The following is an 18,078-nucleotide window of genomic DNA, read 5'->3' as shown; positions in this document are numbered from 1 at the left end:
AGAATTATGTAAAGAGGCAGGAATAATTTGTAATGTCATGGTAAAAGAACCACTGGGAAGTACTTATCATACGACCACTGAATTCCACATTTAATTTGAAGGTGGCATACTCCAATTGCAACCAAGGGGCAGCACGGCAGCATTGTAGATATCACTATGGCTTCACAGCAGCAAGGTCCCAGGTTCGATTCCCGTGTGTGCGTGGGTTTCCTCTGGGTTCTCCGGTTTCCTCCCACAAGTCCTGAAAGATGTGCTATTAGGTAATTTGGACATCCTGAATTCTCCTTCAGTGTATCCGAACAGGCGCCGGAATGTGGCTACTAGGGGCTTTTCACAGTAACTTCATTGCAGTGTTAATGTAAGCCTACTTGTGATAATAAGGATTATTTAAAAGAATCTTAAACTTAAACAAAAACTCTTAAACTTAAACAAAGCAGGGAGTACTGGTTAAGGTTGATTAAATACACTGGCTAAAAGGTATGACAGTAAATGAACAGTGGGAACATTGTAAGAAACAATTCAAAAAGTTCAATAAAAATATATTCCATCAGGAAACAAAAACAGAGCAAGAAAGACCCATCTGTGGTTCAATCAGGAAATGTGATCTATTTCAACTGCTAAAATTTCTGCATTATTTCCAGGTGGTAAAATTGCTTTAAAAAAAATTGTTCTCAAATTTGAAACCCATAGCCCCACCAATAGCTACCCCATGAAATATTTCCGATTATTTTCTCATTAGCAATTAGATGAGAACATGCATGTGCTTCGCATCTTCAAAATTATGACACATGCTGCATTCTGTATTTTTCTGGTATGAATGCATTAATGGACAAGATTTTCAGTAAAAGCTTCGATTTTGTTTTATTAGGGATCTGAATCTTTAGTTCCAACGGTAAGGGTATTATCTCGAGCCAGCTACTTGTCCAAAACTCAATACCTGCAGTGTCCTGTCCTATTTGCAGCAGAAACATCCAGGCACAATCAACCTTAGAAATCAACTCTGTACTATCCAGAACTCCACCAAATACCCCAGATGGTAAACATGTTCATCTTCGCCTCAAAAGACAAACAAGATATTTAAGAAGGACTTGAAGGTCCTGGAGACAGTACAGAAGAGATATACTGGAATGGGTCCAAGAATAGGAGTTACAATAACAGGCCGGAGAAGCTGGTACTCTTGTTAAGAGCAGAGAAGGACAAGGGGAGATTTAATGGAGGTGTTAAAAATCACAAAGTGTTAGGCAGAGTAAATAGTGATAATTGTTTTCTGTGGCTGTGTGGTTGATAACCAGAATGCACAGGTTTACGGTGATAGGCAAAAGAATCATGGCGATATTGAGAAAAGATTTTGATATGCAATAAGTGGTTAATGATTTGGAATGCATTACCTGATAGGACAGTGGATACAGAATCAACAATTAACTTCAAAAAGGAATTTAATAAATATTTGAAGAAAAAATCCATGATATGGCAAAAGTTTGTGGAAGTGAGACTAACTGGATTGTTGTTTGAAAGACCTGGCATAGAAGCAATGGGTCTAATGGCCTGTTTCACTGTACTATTTATTGCATGATATGTAAGAAATAGGAGTAGGTCATCCTGCCCTTGGGGAATGTGCCATTATTCAGTGAGATCATTAATGATCTTCGCCCTCAACTGAACTTTCCACACACTATTCCCATTTCTCTTCAAATCCAAAATCTATAACGCAGGCTTGAATATACTCAATGATTGAGTCCTCTGGGACAGAGAATTGCAGAGGATGCTGGAAAAACTCAGCAGATCTGGGAAGGGTAAAAGCAAAGGGTAAAACTACATGTAGTATAATGGTTAATGGGAACCAAGCAAGTCAGCATGTGAGGAGAAGGTAGAGGTTAATAGGAAGAACAGGCAAGGCAGACTAGCGACTGCAAATGGAAAAGGAAATATAAAAAAAACAAATATAAGGTGACTGTGGGAGTGAAAGTTGGGGATGAGGTTGAGTGTTATCAGAGATTAATAAAGGAAGTCAGAATGAGTGAAAAGCATAGTGCATAAGAAAATCCTGCCAATCAGTCGGACATATTTAAAAACTAGCAGAAAACATAAACACTGATATCAAAAGCTTCTCTAAAGTATATAAAAAGGAAGAGAATAGCTAAAGGAAATGTTAGAGGACAGTACTGGTGAGGTAATAATACGGAACACAGATGGCGGAGGCACTGAAATCAATATTTTGCCTCTGTTTTCACGGTAAAAGATAATAAAAATTGTCCAAAAACTACAGCTAATGACGAGGAACTTTGTGCAATAACTATCACTCAGGAGATGGTATTGATGGGTGACACGGGAGCACAATGGTTAACACTGTTGTTTCACAGCTCCAGGGACCCCGGTTCGATTCCCGGCTTGGGTCACTGTCTGTGTAGAGTTTGCACACTCTCCCCGTGTTTGCAAGGGTTTCCTCTGGATGCTTCTGTTTCCTCCCACAAATCCCGAAAGAAGTGCTTGTTAGGTGAATTGGATATTATGAATTCTCCCTCAGTGTACCTAAACAGGCACCAGAGTGTGGCGACTAGGGGATTTTCACAGCAACTTCATTGCAGTGCTAATAACGTAAACCTACTGGTGACAGTAATAAAGATTATTATTGTAAACTAATGGGATTAAAAGTAGATAAGTCTCCGGTACCTGATGGCCTGCACCTTACGGTGTTAAGGGAGGTAGCAGCAGAGATGGTGGATCCTTTGGTTATGATATTTCAGAGCTCCCTGGATTCCGGAAGAACATAAGAACATAAAAACTAGGAGCTGGAGTAGGCCATCTGACCCTCGAGCCATTCAATAAGATGTTGGCTGATCTTTTTGTAGACTCTGCTCCACTTACCCGCTTGGCTCACTGTAACCCTTAATTCCTTTACTGTTCAAAAATCTATCTTTGCCTTTAAAACATTTAATGAGGTAGCCTCTGCTTCACTGGGCAGGGAATTCCACAGATTTACAACCCTTTGGGTGAAGAATTTCCTCTTCAACTCAGTCCTAAATCTGCTCCCCCTTATTTTGAGGCTATTCCCTAGTTCTAGTTTCACACGCCAGTAGAAACAACCTCCTTGCTTCTATCTTACCTATTCCCTTCATAATTTTATATGTTTCTATAGGATCCCCCCTCATTCTTCTAAATTTCAATGAGTATTGTCCAAGTCTACTCAGTCTCTCCTCATAAGCCAAGGGTCACGATGGATTGAAACATATTAATGTGACATCCCTATTCAAAAAGGGGGAAGAGGCAAAAAGTAGGAAATTATAGACCGGCTAGCTTGACATCTGTGGTGGGGAAGTTGCTGGAATCAATCATTAAGGAGGAGATGACTGAATATTTGGAAAGACAACGCTCAATCCACCAGTGTCAGCATGGTTTTATGAATGGTAAGTCATGCTTAACAAACCTGCTCGAGTTCTTTGAGGACGTAGCCAGCAAGGTGGATAAGGGGAAATCTGTGGATGTGGTAGATCTAGACTTCCAGAAGGTGTTCGATAAGGTGCTGCATAAAAGTCTGATCCAGAAGGTGAGATCGTAGGGGATTGGAGGTAGAGTACTAGCTTAGATTGAGGATTGGCTGACTGACAGAAAGCAGACGATCGGGATAAATGGGTCCTTCTCTGGCTGGTGAACTGTAACTAACGGGTTGCTGTAGGGGTCAGTCTTCGGACCTCAACTGTTCAAAATCTATACAAATGATCTGCAAGCAGGGACAGTGTGTAACATAGTAACATTTCTGGATGATACTAAAATAGGTGGGAAAGCAAGCAGTGAAGAGGTGATAACAATTTTACAGTCGGACATAGATAGGCTAGGAAATTGGGTCAAAATTTGGGAGTTGGAGTTTAATGTAGATAAGTGTGAGGTTGCAAGTTATTATCTAAATAGAAAGCAGATTCAAAATGCGTCCAGGTAGAGAGATCTGAGTGTTTTTCATGAATCACAAAACATCGGGATACAGGTACAGCATTTAATTAAAAAGGCAAATGGAATGTTATCGTTTATTGCAAAAGTACTGGAGTATAAAAGTAGAGAAATGCTGTTGCCATTGTATAGGGTGTCGGTGAGACCACATCTGGACTATTGTGTCCAGTTTTGGTCTCCTTATTTGAGGAAGTGTGTGGTAGCATTGGAGGCAGTTCACAATTCACCAGATTGATTCCGGGGATGAAGGGGTTGACATATAAGGAGAGATTAAACCGTTCGGCTTATACTAGCTGGAGTTTCAAAGGATGACAGGGATATGATCGAGGTATAAAAGATACTAAAAGGGATTGATAAAATAAACGTAGACCAAATGTTCCCCCTTGTAAGGCAATCTAGAATGAGAGGTCACAGATATAGGTTGAGAGGTGGTAGATTTAGAATTGAGATGAGGAGGAACTATTTCTCGCAGGTGGTGATGAATTTGTGGAACGCGCTACCCTATAGTGCGGCGAAATCTGAGTCATTAAATGGTTTCAAGAAGGAGATGGATATATTTCTGATAAAAAATGGATTAAAGGGATATGGGAAACAGGTAGGGAGGTGGATTTGAGACCAGGAAGAGATCAGCCATGATCTGATTGAATGGTGGAGCAGGCTTGAAGGGCTGAATTGTCTACTTCTGCTCCTAATTCCACTGTTCCCTTTGTTCCATCATTTGCAAGAAGAGAAAGCAGAGTTAACGTTTTGAGTCCTTTTGGCTCTCCAACACACTGAAGAGAGGGAGAACATGTTAAAGTAAAGCTGTCAGAGATTGATGAATCCACCTAATCTACACATCCTTGGACTGTGGGAGGAAACCGGAGCACCCGAACGAAATCCCCGCATACATGGGGAGAAAGTGCAAACTCACATTGAGTCACCGTAAGCCGGAATTGAACCCAGGTCCCTGGTGCTGTGATGCAGCAGTGCTATCACTGTGCCACCGTGCCACCCTCCGCAGGTTGGGGAATTGCTGACAGCAGTCAAAGTGGAAACCAAAATGGCGGCCGGATCATAGAATTGTCATTTAAATTCCCGTTAATCGATTCCATGGTACAGAAGTGGATGAATGGGCCTCTGGTTACCAGTGTCTGTTTTGTCACTCTTTGGGAAAATGGGTGCCACATTAGCCGTTCCCAATTTTCTGGTACTTCTTGAATTTTTACAATAGTTGCTAGTGCCTTGCAGATACAGCACTAACAATCTTTCAGCTTGTCACAGTCCAATGAAAAGTAACAATAAATCTTCATCAGCACATTTAAAATCTACCATTCCTTGCACAGATTACTACTTTTACAAAATTCATATCTACCTGAAGTGACCAATCCAAGCAGGTTACAACTCTGTGTTTTGACCAGTGCTCATCATAAAACTGGCGGTTGAAAGCAAGGTTTAGCCCAGCTTGGAAGTCTCTGCATAAAATGAAAAATAAAACACAAAATACCAACAATGGCCAAATTCATAGATTCATAGATGTTTATAGCACAAAAGACCATTTGGCCCATCGGATCCATGCTGGTCAACAGAAATCTGGCTATGCTAATCCCATTTTCCAACATTTGGCCCATAGTCCTGGAGGTTATACCAGCACAAATGAATATCTAAATATTTCCTAAATATTACCAGAGTTTCTAACTCAACCACCCTTTCAGGCAGTGAGTTCCAGACTCCGACCACCCTCTGGATAAATTTTTTTCTCCTAAACGCCTCCCTTAGCCTCCTCCCTCTTACTTAAGCCCCCTGGATCTCAGTTGAGTGAGATGAAACAAGCATACAGGTACAATAAAGAACTTGTGACCTAAAGAACATTTGGACGGTGGAAAGAGTGCAGGAGACTCAGCAACTTGCCGAAAATCATGATGTACGCGATTTCTTCAACACAATCAAAACCATCTACTGTCCAAGTACCCAGGGACCCACCCCACTGAAGAGCCAAAAACGGAGAGCGGCTCAAAGGCAGATAGGCAGTCATCTCATGCTGGAGAGCACTTCGAGGACCTCCTAGACCAAGAGACAGCCTCCAACACAAGTGCTCTCGATGCCATCCCGCAGCACACTACCCATCATCTCAGCACAAACCCAGCTCGCCATGAGGTCGAAAAAGCCATCCGATGGCTGAAGAACAACAAGGCTTCTGGCACAGGTGGAATCACCGCAGAAGTACTAAAATGAGGCGGAAATACACTCTAGACAAGAATTCACAACCTCATCACCCTAGTCTGGAAGGAAGAGAGCATATTGGATGATGTCAGAGATGCCTTCGTTGTGACCATCTTCAAGACAGGTCCGACTGCGGAAATTACCGAGGGATTTTCCTCCTCTATGGCACAGGAAATGTAATCATGAAAATACTCAACGCTTCCTCCCAGTGGCTGAAGAGCTCCTTTCTCAGTCTCAGTGCGGCTCCCGCCCACCAAGACGCATAATGGACATGATCTTCAGCATGCAACAAGTCCAGGAAAAGTGCAGGGAGCATCATCAACCTCTGTACATGGCCTTTTTTGATTTCGTAAAGGCCTTCGGCTCTGTTAACAGTGAGTGATTGTGGAGCTTCCTCCTCAAATTCAGCTGCCCGCAGGATTTCGTCACCATCCTCCGCCTGCTCCACGATGACATGCAAGCCCTGATCCTCACCAACGGAACCACCACAGACACAATACATGTGCAAACTGGGGTCAAAAAGGGCTGTGTTATCACGCCAATGTTCTTCTCCGTCTTCCTTGCAACAACACTCCACCCAGTCACCCTGAAGCTCCCCGCTGGAATGGAGCTAACCTACCGGACAAGCAGAAAACTGTTCAACCTCCAACCCTCCAGGCCAGAACAAAGAACAGCACAACCTCAGTCATCAAACTTCAGTACGCAGATAACATCTGGCCAAGCTACCAAACATCGTCGATGCATTCACCGAGGCATAGGAGAGAATGGGCCTCAGACTGAACATCATGAAAACAAAGGTTCTCTACCAGCCTGCTTCTGCTACACAAAACTGCCCCCCAACCATCAAGATCCCTGGTTGAGCCCTTGGACAATGTGGATAGTTTCTTATACCTCCAGAGTCTCCTCTCAGTCCAAGCAGACATTGACAACAAAATCCAATATCGACTCCAATGCGTCAGTGCAGTCTTCAGATGACTGAAGAACAGGAAAACTGAGACCTCAAACCCAGCACCAAGCTCATGGTCTACAGAGGAGCCGTGGTCCCCATCCTCTTGTATGCATAAGAAACATGGACAGAGTACAGCAGACACCTCAAATCCTTGGAGAGATATCAGCAACGCTGCCCCCACAAAATCCTGCAAATCCACTTGCCTTAAGAGCACACAAGCTGGAGAAAAACCATCTGTGAGGATTGCAATCACCTCAACTATTGTAGGGCGGAGGCGAAGGATAAACAGTGGAAGGAGAGTGCAGAATCTAGACTGTCCGACCCACCTTAGCAAGCATCACCTGCCAAACCTGTGGCAGAGTCTGCGGATCCAGGATCGGACTATTCAACCACCGCAGAACCCACCTCCCTGGAGCGGAAGTAAGTCATCCTCAACGCTTAGGGACTGCCCAAGAAACAAGAGAGAAGTTATTGACCTCTCTACTAATGAAAAAAGTGCCTTCCTGAGCACCCGATCTGTGCCCCTCATAATCTTGCATAGCTTTATGAGGGCCCTCTCAACCTCGCTGCTACATGGCAAACAGCCCCAGTCTATTCAATCTTTTCTCATAGCTCAGAACTTTCAACGCAGGCAGCATCCTGGTAAATCTCCTCTGCACCTCACCAGTGCGATCACATCCTCCCTATAATGTGATGGGCAGAATTGCACACAATACTCCACTTGTAGCCGAATCAGCATTTTATACAGTTCCAGCATGACCTCCCTGCTCTTGTATTCAGTGCCTTGGCTAATAAGCGCAAGTATCCCATATGCTTTCTTAACCATCTCATTCACCTGTGCTGTCACCTTCAGGGATCTGTAGATATGCACTCCAAAGTCCCTCTGATCTTCAGTATTTTCCAGGCTTCTACCAATCATAGTGTAATCTTTTGCCTTGTTAGCCCTCCCCAAGTGCATTATCTCTCATTTTGTGGGGTTAAATTCCACTTGCCACTGCTTGACTCACCTGACCAGTCCATTATCTCCTTCTGTAATCTATGGCTATCCTGCTCACCATTGACCATGCTACCAATTATGTGTCATCCGCAAACTTCTTGGACATACCCCCTACGTACAAGTCCAAATCCTTAATGTACACCACAAATAACAAGGGCCCCAGCCAAAATATTTTATAACTGTCAGTGTCAAGATGGTATGGATGGTATTTCTCTCCACCCACCCCCCGAATGAGCCTTGAGCAGGAGTGCCACCTGCATATTCACAATGTAAATTACAGACAGATCCCATCCTACCCTCAACCACGGGATTTAACGTTTGGCCCCAGGGAACAAATACCCAATGATGCACCCTCCCTGTACCACACTGCTGGGGCTAATACAATGCACACAATATTTACAGAGACAAGATGATCTAGGCCAGGGTTTTTGAAAGTGTGGGTCGCAACCCGTAGATGGGTTGCGGGCAGGTGTCAGGAGTATCGCAAAGCGATTGGTTGCAGCTTTTCCGCGGTGGTCCCGATCACCGAAAAGTACCCAACGGCTGCATTTAAATTGAGAATGGTGGTGCTATCCGCTTTTAAATAAGAACAAAATGAGGCTGTGTACAACCTTAAGCACAGCAGTGAGCGGGTCATGTGCCCTGCACATACTTGACGTCAAGTGTAAGTGCTTTTGCCGCCAAATCACAGACGAGAGATTCTCACATTTTCTAGCTGCTAGCAAGGCAAGCGGCCTGTAAAGATGGATTGTTTTGTTACAAAGAAGAGATGGCCAAGGATATATAACTACTGGCCAGGATCTCACATCTGAATCTGCTGGCGAGAGCTGCTCAGGGGAATCCACAGCAGGACATAGCAGTGCTAGTGTTAGCTCTGTCTAGAGTTACAATGCCTCTGGTGAATAGCCTACAATGAAGAAACTTAACTCTGGAACAAAACAGTATAAAGATGATTTTTTTTGATGTATGGTTTTGTCAATTGTGCCAGTGCAAATAACGATGCAAAGCCCATAGGTGTTATGTGCAGGGAAGTACTGGCAAATGAGAAGTTTCAGATTTTGAAAGAGAAATGGTTGGTGAAAAATTCCTTTTGTGTTTGAGATCTCAGAGTCAGTTATCGACTTGCAGTTGACTCCAAATGAAAAAACTAAACTGTTGTAGCTGACCTGTGACACCAAATTAAAAACACGCCAGAAGTCCATGCGGCTGTCAGCATGCTGGAGTTGCATTTCTCAGGGATACTCAGTACTGAGTAAAACAAGCATTTTGTTGTTATTGCTCTTCATGACGACCTACACGTGCGAGGTTGGATTTTCTGTTTTCACAAAGATGAAGACGGCACAACGGAACCAGCTGAACTCTGCACCTGATACATTGCCTTCTCCTCCTGTGAACCTGATTGGAGTGAAATAGTGAGCACTACTCAGGCTCCCCTTTCGCATTAAAGGTAAGCCAACGTGGCACATGTTGTGAAGGTTGGCCGCTGTGGGTTGTAAAGGTCGGTCAATTGTCAAAAGTGGGTCCCACAAGTTTGAAAACCAACGATGAAGGCTGAACATTATACAAAGGCATTACATTTGCTCAGGAAGCCATTAAGACCCATCTTCCAGGGGCTGGTTTAGCACACTGGGCTAAATCGCTGGCTTTGAAAGCAGACCGAAGCAGGCCAGCAGCACATACCAGCACGTTCCCGTACCAGCCTCCCCGAACAGGTGCCGGAATGTGGCGACTAGGGGCTTTTCACAATAACTTCATTTGAAGCCTACTTGTGACAATAAGCGATTTTCTTTTCATTTCATTTCATTTCTTACATATTTCAATGCCATATGTATATTGTTCTTAGGAGCTCGAGTTTAATTATTGGAAATCGAATGAGATTTTAATGAGTTTTTTTTTAGAAAATATTTTATTGAAGCATTTGTAATTTTCCACAGTTTAACACATTAATATTTCTTAAACAACCGCGTGGGCCAACACACAAAAAAAACAATGTCCCCTACTACCCCCACCCTGTTCCCTAATTACCCGTATACTGAGTTCTCTGTCCTTATCTAACACCGCCACTGTTTTCTTTCTCTCCCCCCGCCTCCCTTCTTACTGCTGACGTTCAATTTTCTTTGAAGAAATCGATGGACGAACCCCTGAATTGATCCTTTCAACGCAAACTTGATTTTTTGTTTTTTACAGGCTGCAAAACCCTGCCATATCACTGACCTACACACCTGATTTCAGGATCTCCATCCCAGCAAAATCCGTCTCCGGGCCACCAGGGAGGAGAAGGCCAGGACATCATCCTCCCTCTCCCCCCTTGGCCCCTGGATCATCCGAGACCCCAAATATTGCCAGTTCTGGACTCGGCATTACCCCCCCAGCCTTCCAGGACTTCTGACATAATGCCCGCAAATCTCTGCCAGAATCCCCTCAACTTCCAGACATGCCCAGAACATATGTACATGGTTAGCCGAACTACCCCCATACCGCCCACATCTGTCCTCCACCTCATCAAAGAACCTGCTCATCCGGGCTACCATCACGTGGGCCCTGTGGACCACTTTGAACTGGATCTGGCACAGGACGAGGATGAATTTACTCTCTTCAAAGCTTTTTCCCACTTTTCCATTTCCAGCTCTCTTCCCACTTCCGCTTCACCTCCCTCCCACTCCATCAACTCCTTGTATATCTCCGAAATTCTCTCCTCTCCAACCCCAGTTTTTGACATCACCTTATCCTGTAGTTCCTTCAGGGGGAGGCGAGGAATGCTTGGAACCTGCCTTCGTACAAAGTCCTGGACCTGAAGGTATTGAACCAATTCCAGCCCGGTAGCTCAAACTCCTCCTCTAGTGCCTTCAAGGTCGGAAAGCCCTCCTGGATAAATAAATCCCCAAATCCCTCTATCCCTACCTGCTGCCACCTCCTAAAGCCCCCATCCAGCCTCCCCGGGACAAACCGGTGATTGTTACAAATCGGAGACCACATTGACACCCCCTCCAATCCCTTGTAGATTTTGATGAGTTATACACACTTCCACATATAAAAGTAAGCAAAATGGAGGGCTTCAAGCATGCTGCTACAAGCAATTCACTTCATCACATGAAGTATCCTTCTATACAACTGTTATACAACTGCTAAGTTACACCAAAATTGTACTGATTTTCACCCCAAAATTTTTAAAAAATATTTTCAATGCATGAGCACTTTTTAAAATTCAGTGCAGCTTGATAAATTAATCGCAACTTAATCTCTGATGTGCATAGTGATGAAACTCATCAACCTGTTCATCAATCCTTACTTTGGGTTCTGCCAAGATTGAATGTCCTTGACAACAAGGTAGTATTTGACAAAGCGTGTCATCCAAGTCCATGGGAATCAGGAAGAAAATCCTCCACTGCTTATGGCATATCTGAGCCATAACACACAAGAAAGGAAGAATTGTGTGGTTGTTGGAGGATCACTACTGGAGTTCCTCAAGATAATGTACAAGGTCCAACTAGCTGCTTCATCAGGAACTTCCATCCACCGTAAGGTAAGAATTGGGGATATTCTCTGGTAATTGAACAACATTCAGTACCATTCGCGACTTCTCAGATACTGAAGCAATCCGTGTCCAAATGCAGTAAGACTTGTGCAATATTTAGGCTTGGGTTGATGCGTGGTATGACTGTTACTTGCCACTTAAGTAGCAGGCAATGACTGTCTCCCCTTGATACTCAATGGCATTACCATTGCTTGAATCACCCATCACCATCCTGGGGATTACCATTAACCAGAAACTGAAGTAGCCATATAATGCTGGGGCTGGAAAAGCCAGGTCAGAGGCTGAGAATTCTGCAGCGAGTAATTCACCTCCTTATCCCCCAAAGCCTGTCCGCCATCTGCAGGGCACAAGTCAGGAGTGTGCTAGTATACTCTCTACTTGCCTAGATGAGTGCAGCTTCAACAACATTCAAGCTCCGCCACTGTCTTCTTGAAAGCAAACAGGAATTGGCAATAAGTGTCTTTCTCGCTGTGCTCATTTACCAAGGAGGAATAAAACATGGACATCTAAGATGACACTTCACCTACTGACAGTTGCCCTTACTAGAGTTATGCTAGTTACACATTCAATGGTTTAATTACATGACAATTCCTCCAACAGGTGTGTGAGAATTTGAAAATGATGAACATACCCTTCTTTCTCATCCAACTCCTTGCCACCGTAATCAAAGAAGAGGCTAGAATCTTCAGCAAGAGCACGTTCAATGATACGTATGTTATGGTCGAAGAAAATCAAAAAGTCCTCCGAATGAAGAATTTGCTGCTTCTCCTCTTCAGTTAATTCTCGAGGAAAAGCTTTGAAAGAAAGGGCTAAAAGTCTCAGAATTTCAAAAAGGGATTAATACCCAATTTCCTGATTATTATACAACAGCAGACATTTAAATGACCACAAAAGTAGTAGTAATTATTATCCAGCCAGTCCTTCAGCATTAATATAGATAATTCCCAAGCTTCAGGATTTGATCATGCTTTCGCTGAGATGGGTGCAATGCCGGTGAAATTGATCAGAGATCTGGAGTACTTCCTCAAAAAATACAATTACCAAGAATAATCAAGCAGATTACTGAAAGGCTGGTGTAAAATTACTGCACACTTCTGTTAAGAAATGTACATTGTATATTATCCTTTTCTGACTTTTGTAGAAATTGCAACAATAGTTTAACAATGCTTTCATCTAGATTTTTTCAAAAGGTCTCTGAACAATCTCCTAAAACACCCTGTATGCTGAAACAGCTGGTATTATCTATAGAAATCAGTAAGTGCACTGCTTTGTATAATTTACATGGATTATAGGAGTAGAAACTTGGAAGACCAAATGGTTACACAAGTGGAACCTTTAATTTAGATTCTTAAAACTTTCTAAATGTGTACACATGTCTATACGGTCTGACAGTTGTTAAGAATCATTTCATAGAACTGAATGCCAGGACAATGGAAATTTTCAAACTGCAGAGAGCTGTTAAAGAATCTTCAGGAAATTGGATTTTATTTTGAAAAACGTACAGCCATTTGCTTGTTGGGGAAGTATCTGAAATACACCTGTTCATTGTTCAAATTTTCCTCAGTATTAGATTTTTTGCTGAGGTGAAATCACATCACTTGGTACTTTGGGGTTAATAAAAACAATTTAGTCAAATGGTAGAAACATTTAACTACCTACTAAACTAATCATGGAAGTGTGAGCGATCATAACAATGCAATGTTAAATTTAGTGGCCCAGAGTTAGCTCTTTGGGTACAATTATGGTTCAAATTTCCCTAACTCATCTGCATGATCACAAGTGCAAGATCTTCCCTAAACCAGCACAAACAGATAGCCTTTCAAGATTTAATTGTTCTTTTTCTTCCAGATTAAAAAACATAATGTGGGGAAGTGTGGTATTATTCATCTTGGTAGCATGAAAGGAAAAAACTTCTATGGTGCTGTTCAGAGAGATTGGGGTACTTGTATGGGGGACACAGCACTGAGTTGCATGCAGGTACAGTAAGCAAATAGGAAAGGAAATTACATGTTGGCCTAACAAGGACATAAGGAAATCTTGCAACAATTGCATAGAACTTTGGTGAGATCACACCTGGAGTACTCTGCACAAATTTGATCTCCATATTTAAGGAGAATGCATTTACCTGGGAGGTGATCCTAGACAGATTTCTGGAATAAGACTGTTGTCATGTGAGAGACTGAATAAACTGGGAATATTCTCTCTGGAATACAGAAGAATGAGTTGTAAACTCAAGAAAACATGCAAGAGAGGACTTCTGGTGGCGACCATGGAGTGTGCGGTCGCAAATTTGGCACCTCCCGCTTGTCTTTTTGTGGCCTTTACGCTGGTTTGTCACAGGACGTTTGGAGGAAAACGGTGTAGAGCTAAGAGCAGAAGAAATTAATCACTAGTCTATGGAGCTGCGGCCCAGAAGTACTCGGAAAAGAATAAACCAGGTGAGGAGTGGACAATGCTCGCGGAGATGGTGGACGAACAGGGTATGACCCTGCCGGCTCAGTGGTCGATGGACCAGTTAGTGAGCTTCCTTAATGAGTTCATCCAACAGCGGAAGGCAAGTGCGGAGGACCTGGCCTGAGCAGTGGACCCGATCAAGACAGTGGTTGACCACGTGGAGACGAGACTGGGAGCCCAGGGACAGGTGATCCAGAGATTGGAGGAGCAGGGACAGGAGCGTGAGGAACAGTTCACCTCGATGGCAACAGAGATTGGGCTGATGCACGACCAGCAGAAGAGACTGCTGAAGAAAGTGGAGGACTTGGAGAACCGTTCTCGGAGGCAGAACATTGGGATCGTGGGGCTACCGGAGGGAATCGAAGGATCGGATGAGGGTGTGTATGTTGGGAAGATGTTGGAGAAGATCGACCTTTGGAGGTGGATCGGGCCCACAGGGCACTGGTGCGCAAACCCCAGGGAGGTGAGCCGTCGAGGGCGATGGTGGTACGATTACATTGGTTCCTGGACAAGGAACGCATTAGGAAGTGGGCCTGGCAGACGAGGCGATGCACTTGGGAATATGTCGAGATCGGGGTGCACCAAGACCTGGGAGCAGAGCTGACGAAGAGGAGGGTGAGCTTTAATAAGGTCAAGTCGGCCCTGTACAAGAAGGACAAAGTTTGGACTACTATACCCGGCTCGCCTATGTGTGACCGGGAGTTGTCCTTCGGCTTGGCGGAGGAGACAGCGGAATTTATCAAGGAGAATAGACTGGCAGGGGATGGAAGATCTTGAACTTTGATTGGGGAGATCTGAACTATGTTGTGAAAAGCTTTGGGTTTGTGATGTTCGGATATCTTTCGTTTGTTTCCCGTTTTTCAGTTCTGTTTGGGGTTAGGCTGGTTTACAGTTTTGTTAGGGAAAAGGGGTGGGCCGTTGTTTTCGGACCTTGGGAGGGATTGTTTGTTTGTTTTGACTGTTTGCCCAATAGCACGGGGAGGGGAACCAGTTGGGGGGTAAGATGCTAGGCGCCATGGGCAGGGGCTGCCAGGCTAGCTGGGCAGGCTAATTCACGGAAGCAAAGTGGGGGGTGAGCTGAAGATCGATGTTGGGGGTGGGGTGGGAGGGGAAGTGGGAATGGGGGGGGGGGATTACACTGCTGACGGGGGGGGGAGGACTTTCGAAGTGGAAGAGGAGGGGGGTTGATGACAGCAGTTGCCTGAGGGCAGGCCAGAGGAGGTGTGGGACATGGGCCGTAGTCTGGCCAAGGAGAGGTTATGGTTGATCATCAGGGGAGGGGGGGTGGGATTGCCCCCCCGACCAGGCTGGTCATGTGGAATGTTCGGTGACTGTCAAAAGGGCCAGTGTGTTCGCACACTTGAGGCAACTGAAGGCGGACGTGGCCGTGTTGCAGGAAACACATCTGAAGGTGGGGGATCAGATTAGGTAAAGGAAGGGATGGGTTGGGAAGGTGTTCCATTCAGAATTAGACTTTAAAATAACGGGGATGGCAATCTTGGTCAATAAGCAGGTGGCATTCGAAGTGAGGAATATAATAATAATATTAATAATAATAATAGCTTATTGTCACAAGTAGGCTTCAATGAAGCTACTGGGAAAAGCCCCTAGTCGCCATATTTCGGCACCTGTTCGGGGAGGCTAGTACGGGAATTGAACCCGCGCTGCTGGCCTTGTTCTGCATTACAAGCCAGCTGTTTAGCCCACTGGTATAGAGAATATAGAGGCGGACCCGAGGGGGTAAATACGTTATGGTTAGTGGGAAACTGGAAGGAATGGCCGTGGTATTGGTAAATATATATGCCCCGAACTGGAATGGCATTGATTTTCTTAGTAAGAAGTCTTACAACACCAGGTTAAAGTCCAACAGGTTTGTTTCAAACACGAGCTTTCGGAGCACGGCTCCTTCTTCAGGTGAATGGAATGGAAAGCCTTTCCATTCACCTGAAGAAGGAGCCGTGCTCCGAAAGCTCGTGTTTGAAACAAACCTGTTGGACTTTAACCTGGTGTTGTAAGACTTCTTACTGTGATCACCCCAGTCCAACGCCGGCATCTCCACATCATTGATTTTCTTAAGAAGGGTGTTGGGGAAGATCCCGGACCTAGATTCACATTGACTAATTATTGGGGGAGATTTCAACACTGTCCTGGATCCAAGGTTGGATCGGTTAAGTTCTAGGTCTGGGAAGGTATCAGTTGTGGTAAAGGAGCTGCAGGGGTTTATGGAGTGTATGGGGGGGGGTTTGATCCGTGAAGATTTGGGAGGTCGAGGAGTAAGGAGTTTTTATTCTACTCCCATGTGCACAAGGTGTATTCCCAGATAGACATTTTTTGTGTTGGACAAAATGCTGCTGGCTGAGGTGGTAGATGCTGAATACTCAGCAACTGTGGTGTCAGACTGCGCCCCGCACTGGGTGGACCTGCAAGTTAGCAAAGGAAAGGCCCAGCGCCCGCAATGGAGGTTAGATGTGGGGCTGTTAGCGGAGGAGGAGGTATATGAGCCGGTGAGGGAGGCCATTCGGGATTATATAAAGATCAATGACACAGGTGAGGTTACGGCTGAGGTGGTTTGGGAGGCACTGAAGGCGAATATTAGGGGGAACTTATCTCAATTCGGGCCCATAAGGAGAAGGCTGAGCGGGTGGAGTTAGACAGGCTGGTCGGCGAAATTTTACAAGTGGACAGGAGATATGCGTAGTCTCCGGATGACGGGCTTCTGAAGGGGGGGGGTAACAGCGATTTCTGGGAGGGCTGGAGTTCCCGAGGATAGATGAGGAGTTAGTGGAGGAGTTGGGAGCTCCAATTGGGCTGGGGGAGGTTATAGACGGGCTGGGGTTGATGCAATCGGGTAAGGCCCGGGACCTGACGGATACCCAGTTGAGTTTTATAAAAAGTTTTCCAGGCTGTTGGGCCCGCTCCCGGTAAAGGCTTTTACTGAGTCCAAGGAGCTGGGAGCGCTTCCCCCAACATTATCGCAGGCACGATTTCCCTTATCTTGATGCGGGATAAGGACCCGGAGTTCTGTGGCTCATATAGGCCAATCTCTACACTAAATGTGGATGCAAAACTGCTGGCAAAGATCCTGGCCACACGTATAGAGGATTGTGTTCTGGGGGTAATTGGGGAGGAGCAGCTGGTATTTGTTAAGGGACGACACCTGACGTCCAACATTAGGCGGCTCCTAAATGTAATAATGATGCCTGCGGAGGGGCGCGTGTCGAGGTGGTGGTGGCCATGGATGCAGAAAAGGCCTTTGATCGGGTGGAGTGGAAGTACTTGTGGGATGTCCTGGGAAGGTTCGGGTTCGGACAGGGATTTATGGATTGGGTCCGGTTGCTATATTAGGTAACGGTGGTGAATGTAAAGACCAACCGGGTTCGATCGGAGTATTTTAGCCTGTGATGGGGTATGAGGAAGTAAACTCTCCCCACTACTGTTTGCCCTGGTCATAGAGCCTTTGGCAATGGCACTGACAGCATTGAGCATTTGGCGGGGGGGGGGACATTGGGTTTCGCTCTACGCGGATGATCTGTTCCTTTACATAACAGACCCGCTGGGGGGAATTGCAGGAATTATGGGGATACTGGAGGAATTTGGTCGTTCTCAGGTTACAAGCTGAATATGGGCAGGAGAGGAGACTGAGGGAAATGCCGTTCAAAGTGGTGGGAAGGAGTTTTAGGGACCTGGGGAGTCAGGTGCGAAGGACTGGGGTCAGCTTCATAAACTAAATTTGGGCAGGGTGATTGAACAAATGAAAGGGACTTCCGTAGGTGGGACGTGCTCCCGCTGTCACTGGTGGGGAGAGTAGAGACTGAAGATGACAGTCCTCCCAAGATTGCTGTTCGTGTTTCAGTGTCTTCCAATCTTCATCCCAAAGGCATTTTTTAGAACGATGAATGCGGCAACCTCGGGTTTAATATGGGCTGGGAAAGCCCCGAGGGTGAAGAAGGTCCTTCTTGTGTGGAGGCGCGGGGAGGGAGGCTTGGCCCTTCCGAACTT

General features: G+C 45.0%; 1 protein-coding gene across 3 annotated transcripts in view; it reads right to left on the bottom strand.

The window, feature by feature from the left end:
* LOC119966203 (cytoplasmic dynein 1 intermediate chain 1) overlaps window positions 1–18,078 on the bottom strand; it is a 377,588-nt gene that overhangs the window by 160,057 nt on the left and 199,453 nt on the right. For all 3 annotated transcript variants that reach the window (XM_038797532.1, XM_038797534.1, XM_038797533.1), the window contains exons 8-9: window positions 12,257–12,419; window positions 5,297–5,396 (exon numbers count right to left, since the gene is read on the bottom strand). In XM_038797532.1, the coding sequence (XP_038653460.1) occupies window positions 5,297–5,396; window positions 12,257–12,419 (263 nt within the window). The remainder of the gene's footprint in view (window positions 1–5,296; window positions 5,397–12,256; window positions 12,420–18,078) is intronic.

This window comes from Scyliorhinus canicula, chromosome 5, assembly GCF_902713615.1.
Source record: "Scyliorhinus canicula chromosome 5, sScyCan1.1, whole genome shotgun sequence".
In the NCBI taxonomy this organism is placed as follows: Eukaryota; Metazoa; Chordata; class Chondrichthyes; order Carcharhiniformes; family Scyliorhinidae; genus Scyliorhinus; species Scyliorhinus canicula.
Note: the sequence above shows the minus strand (reverse complement) of the source record. Positions and strands in the feature narration are given on the sequence as shown.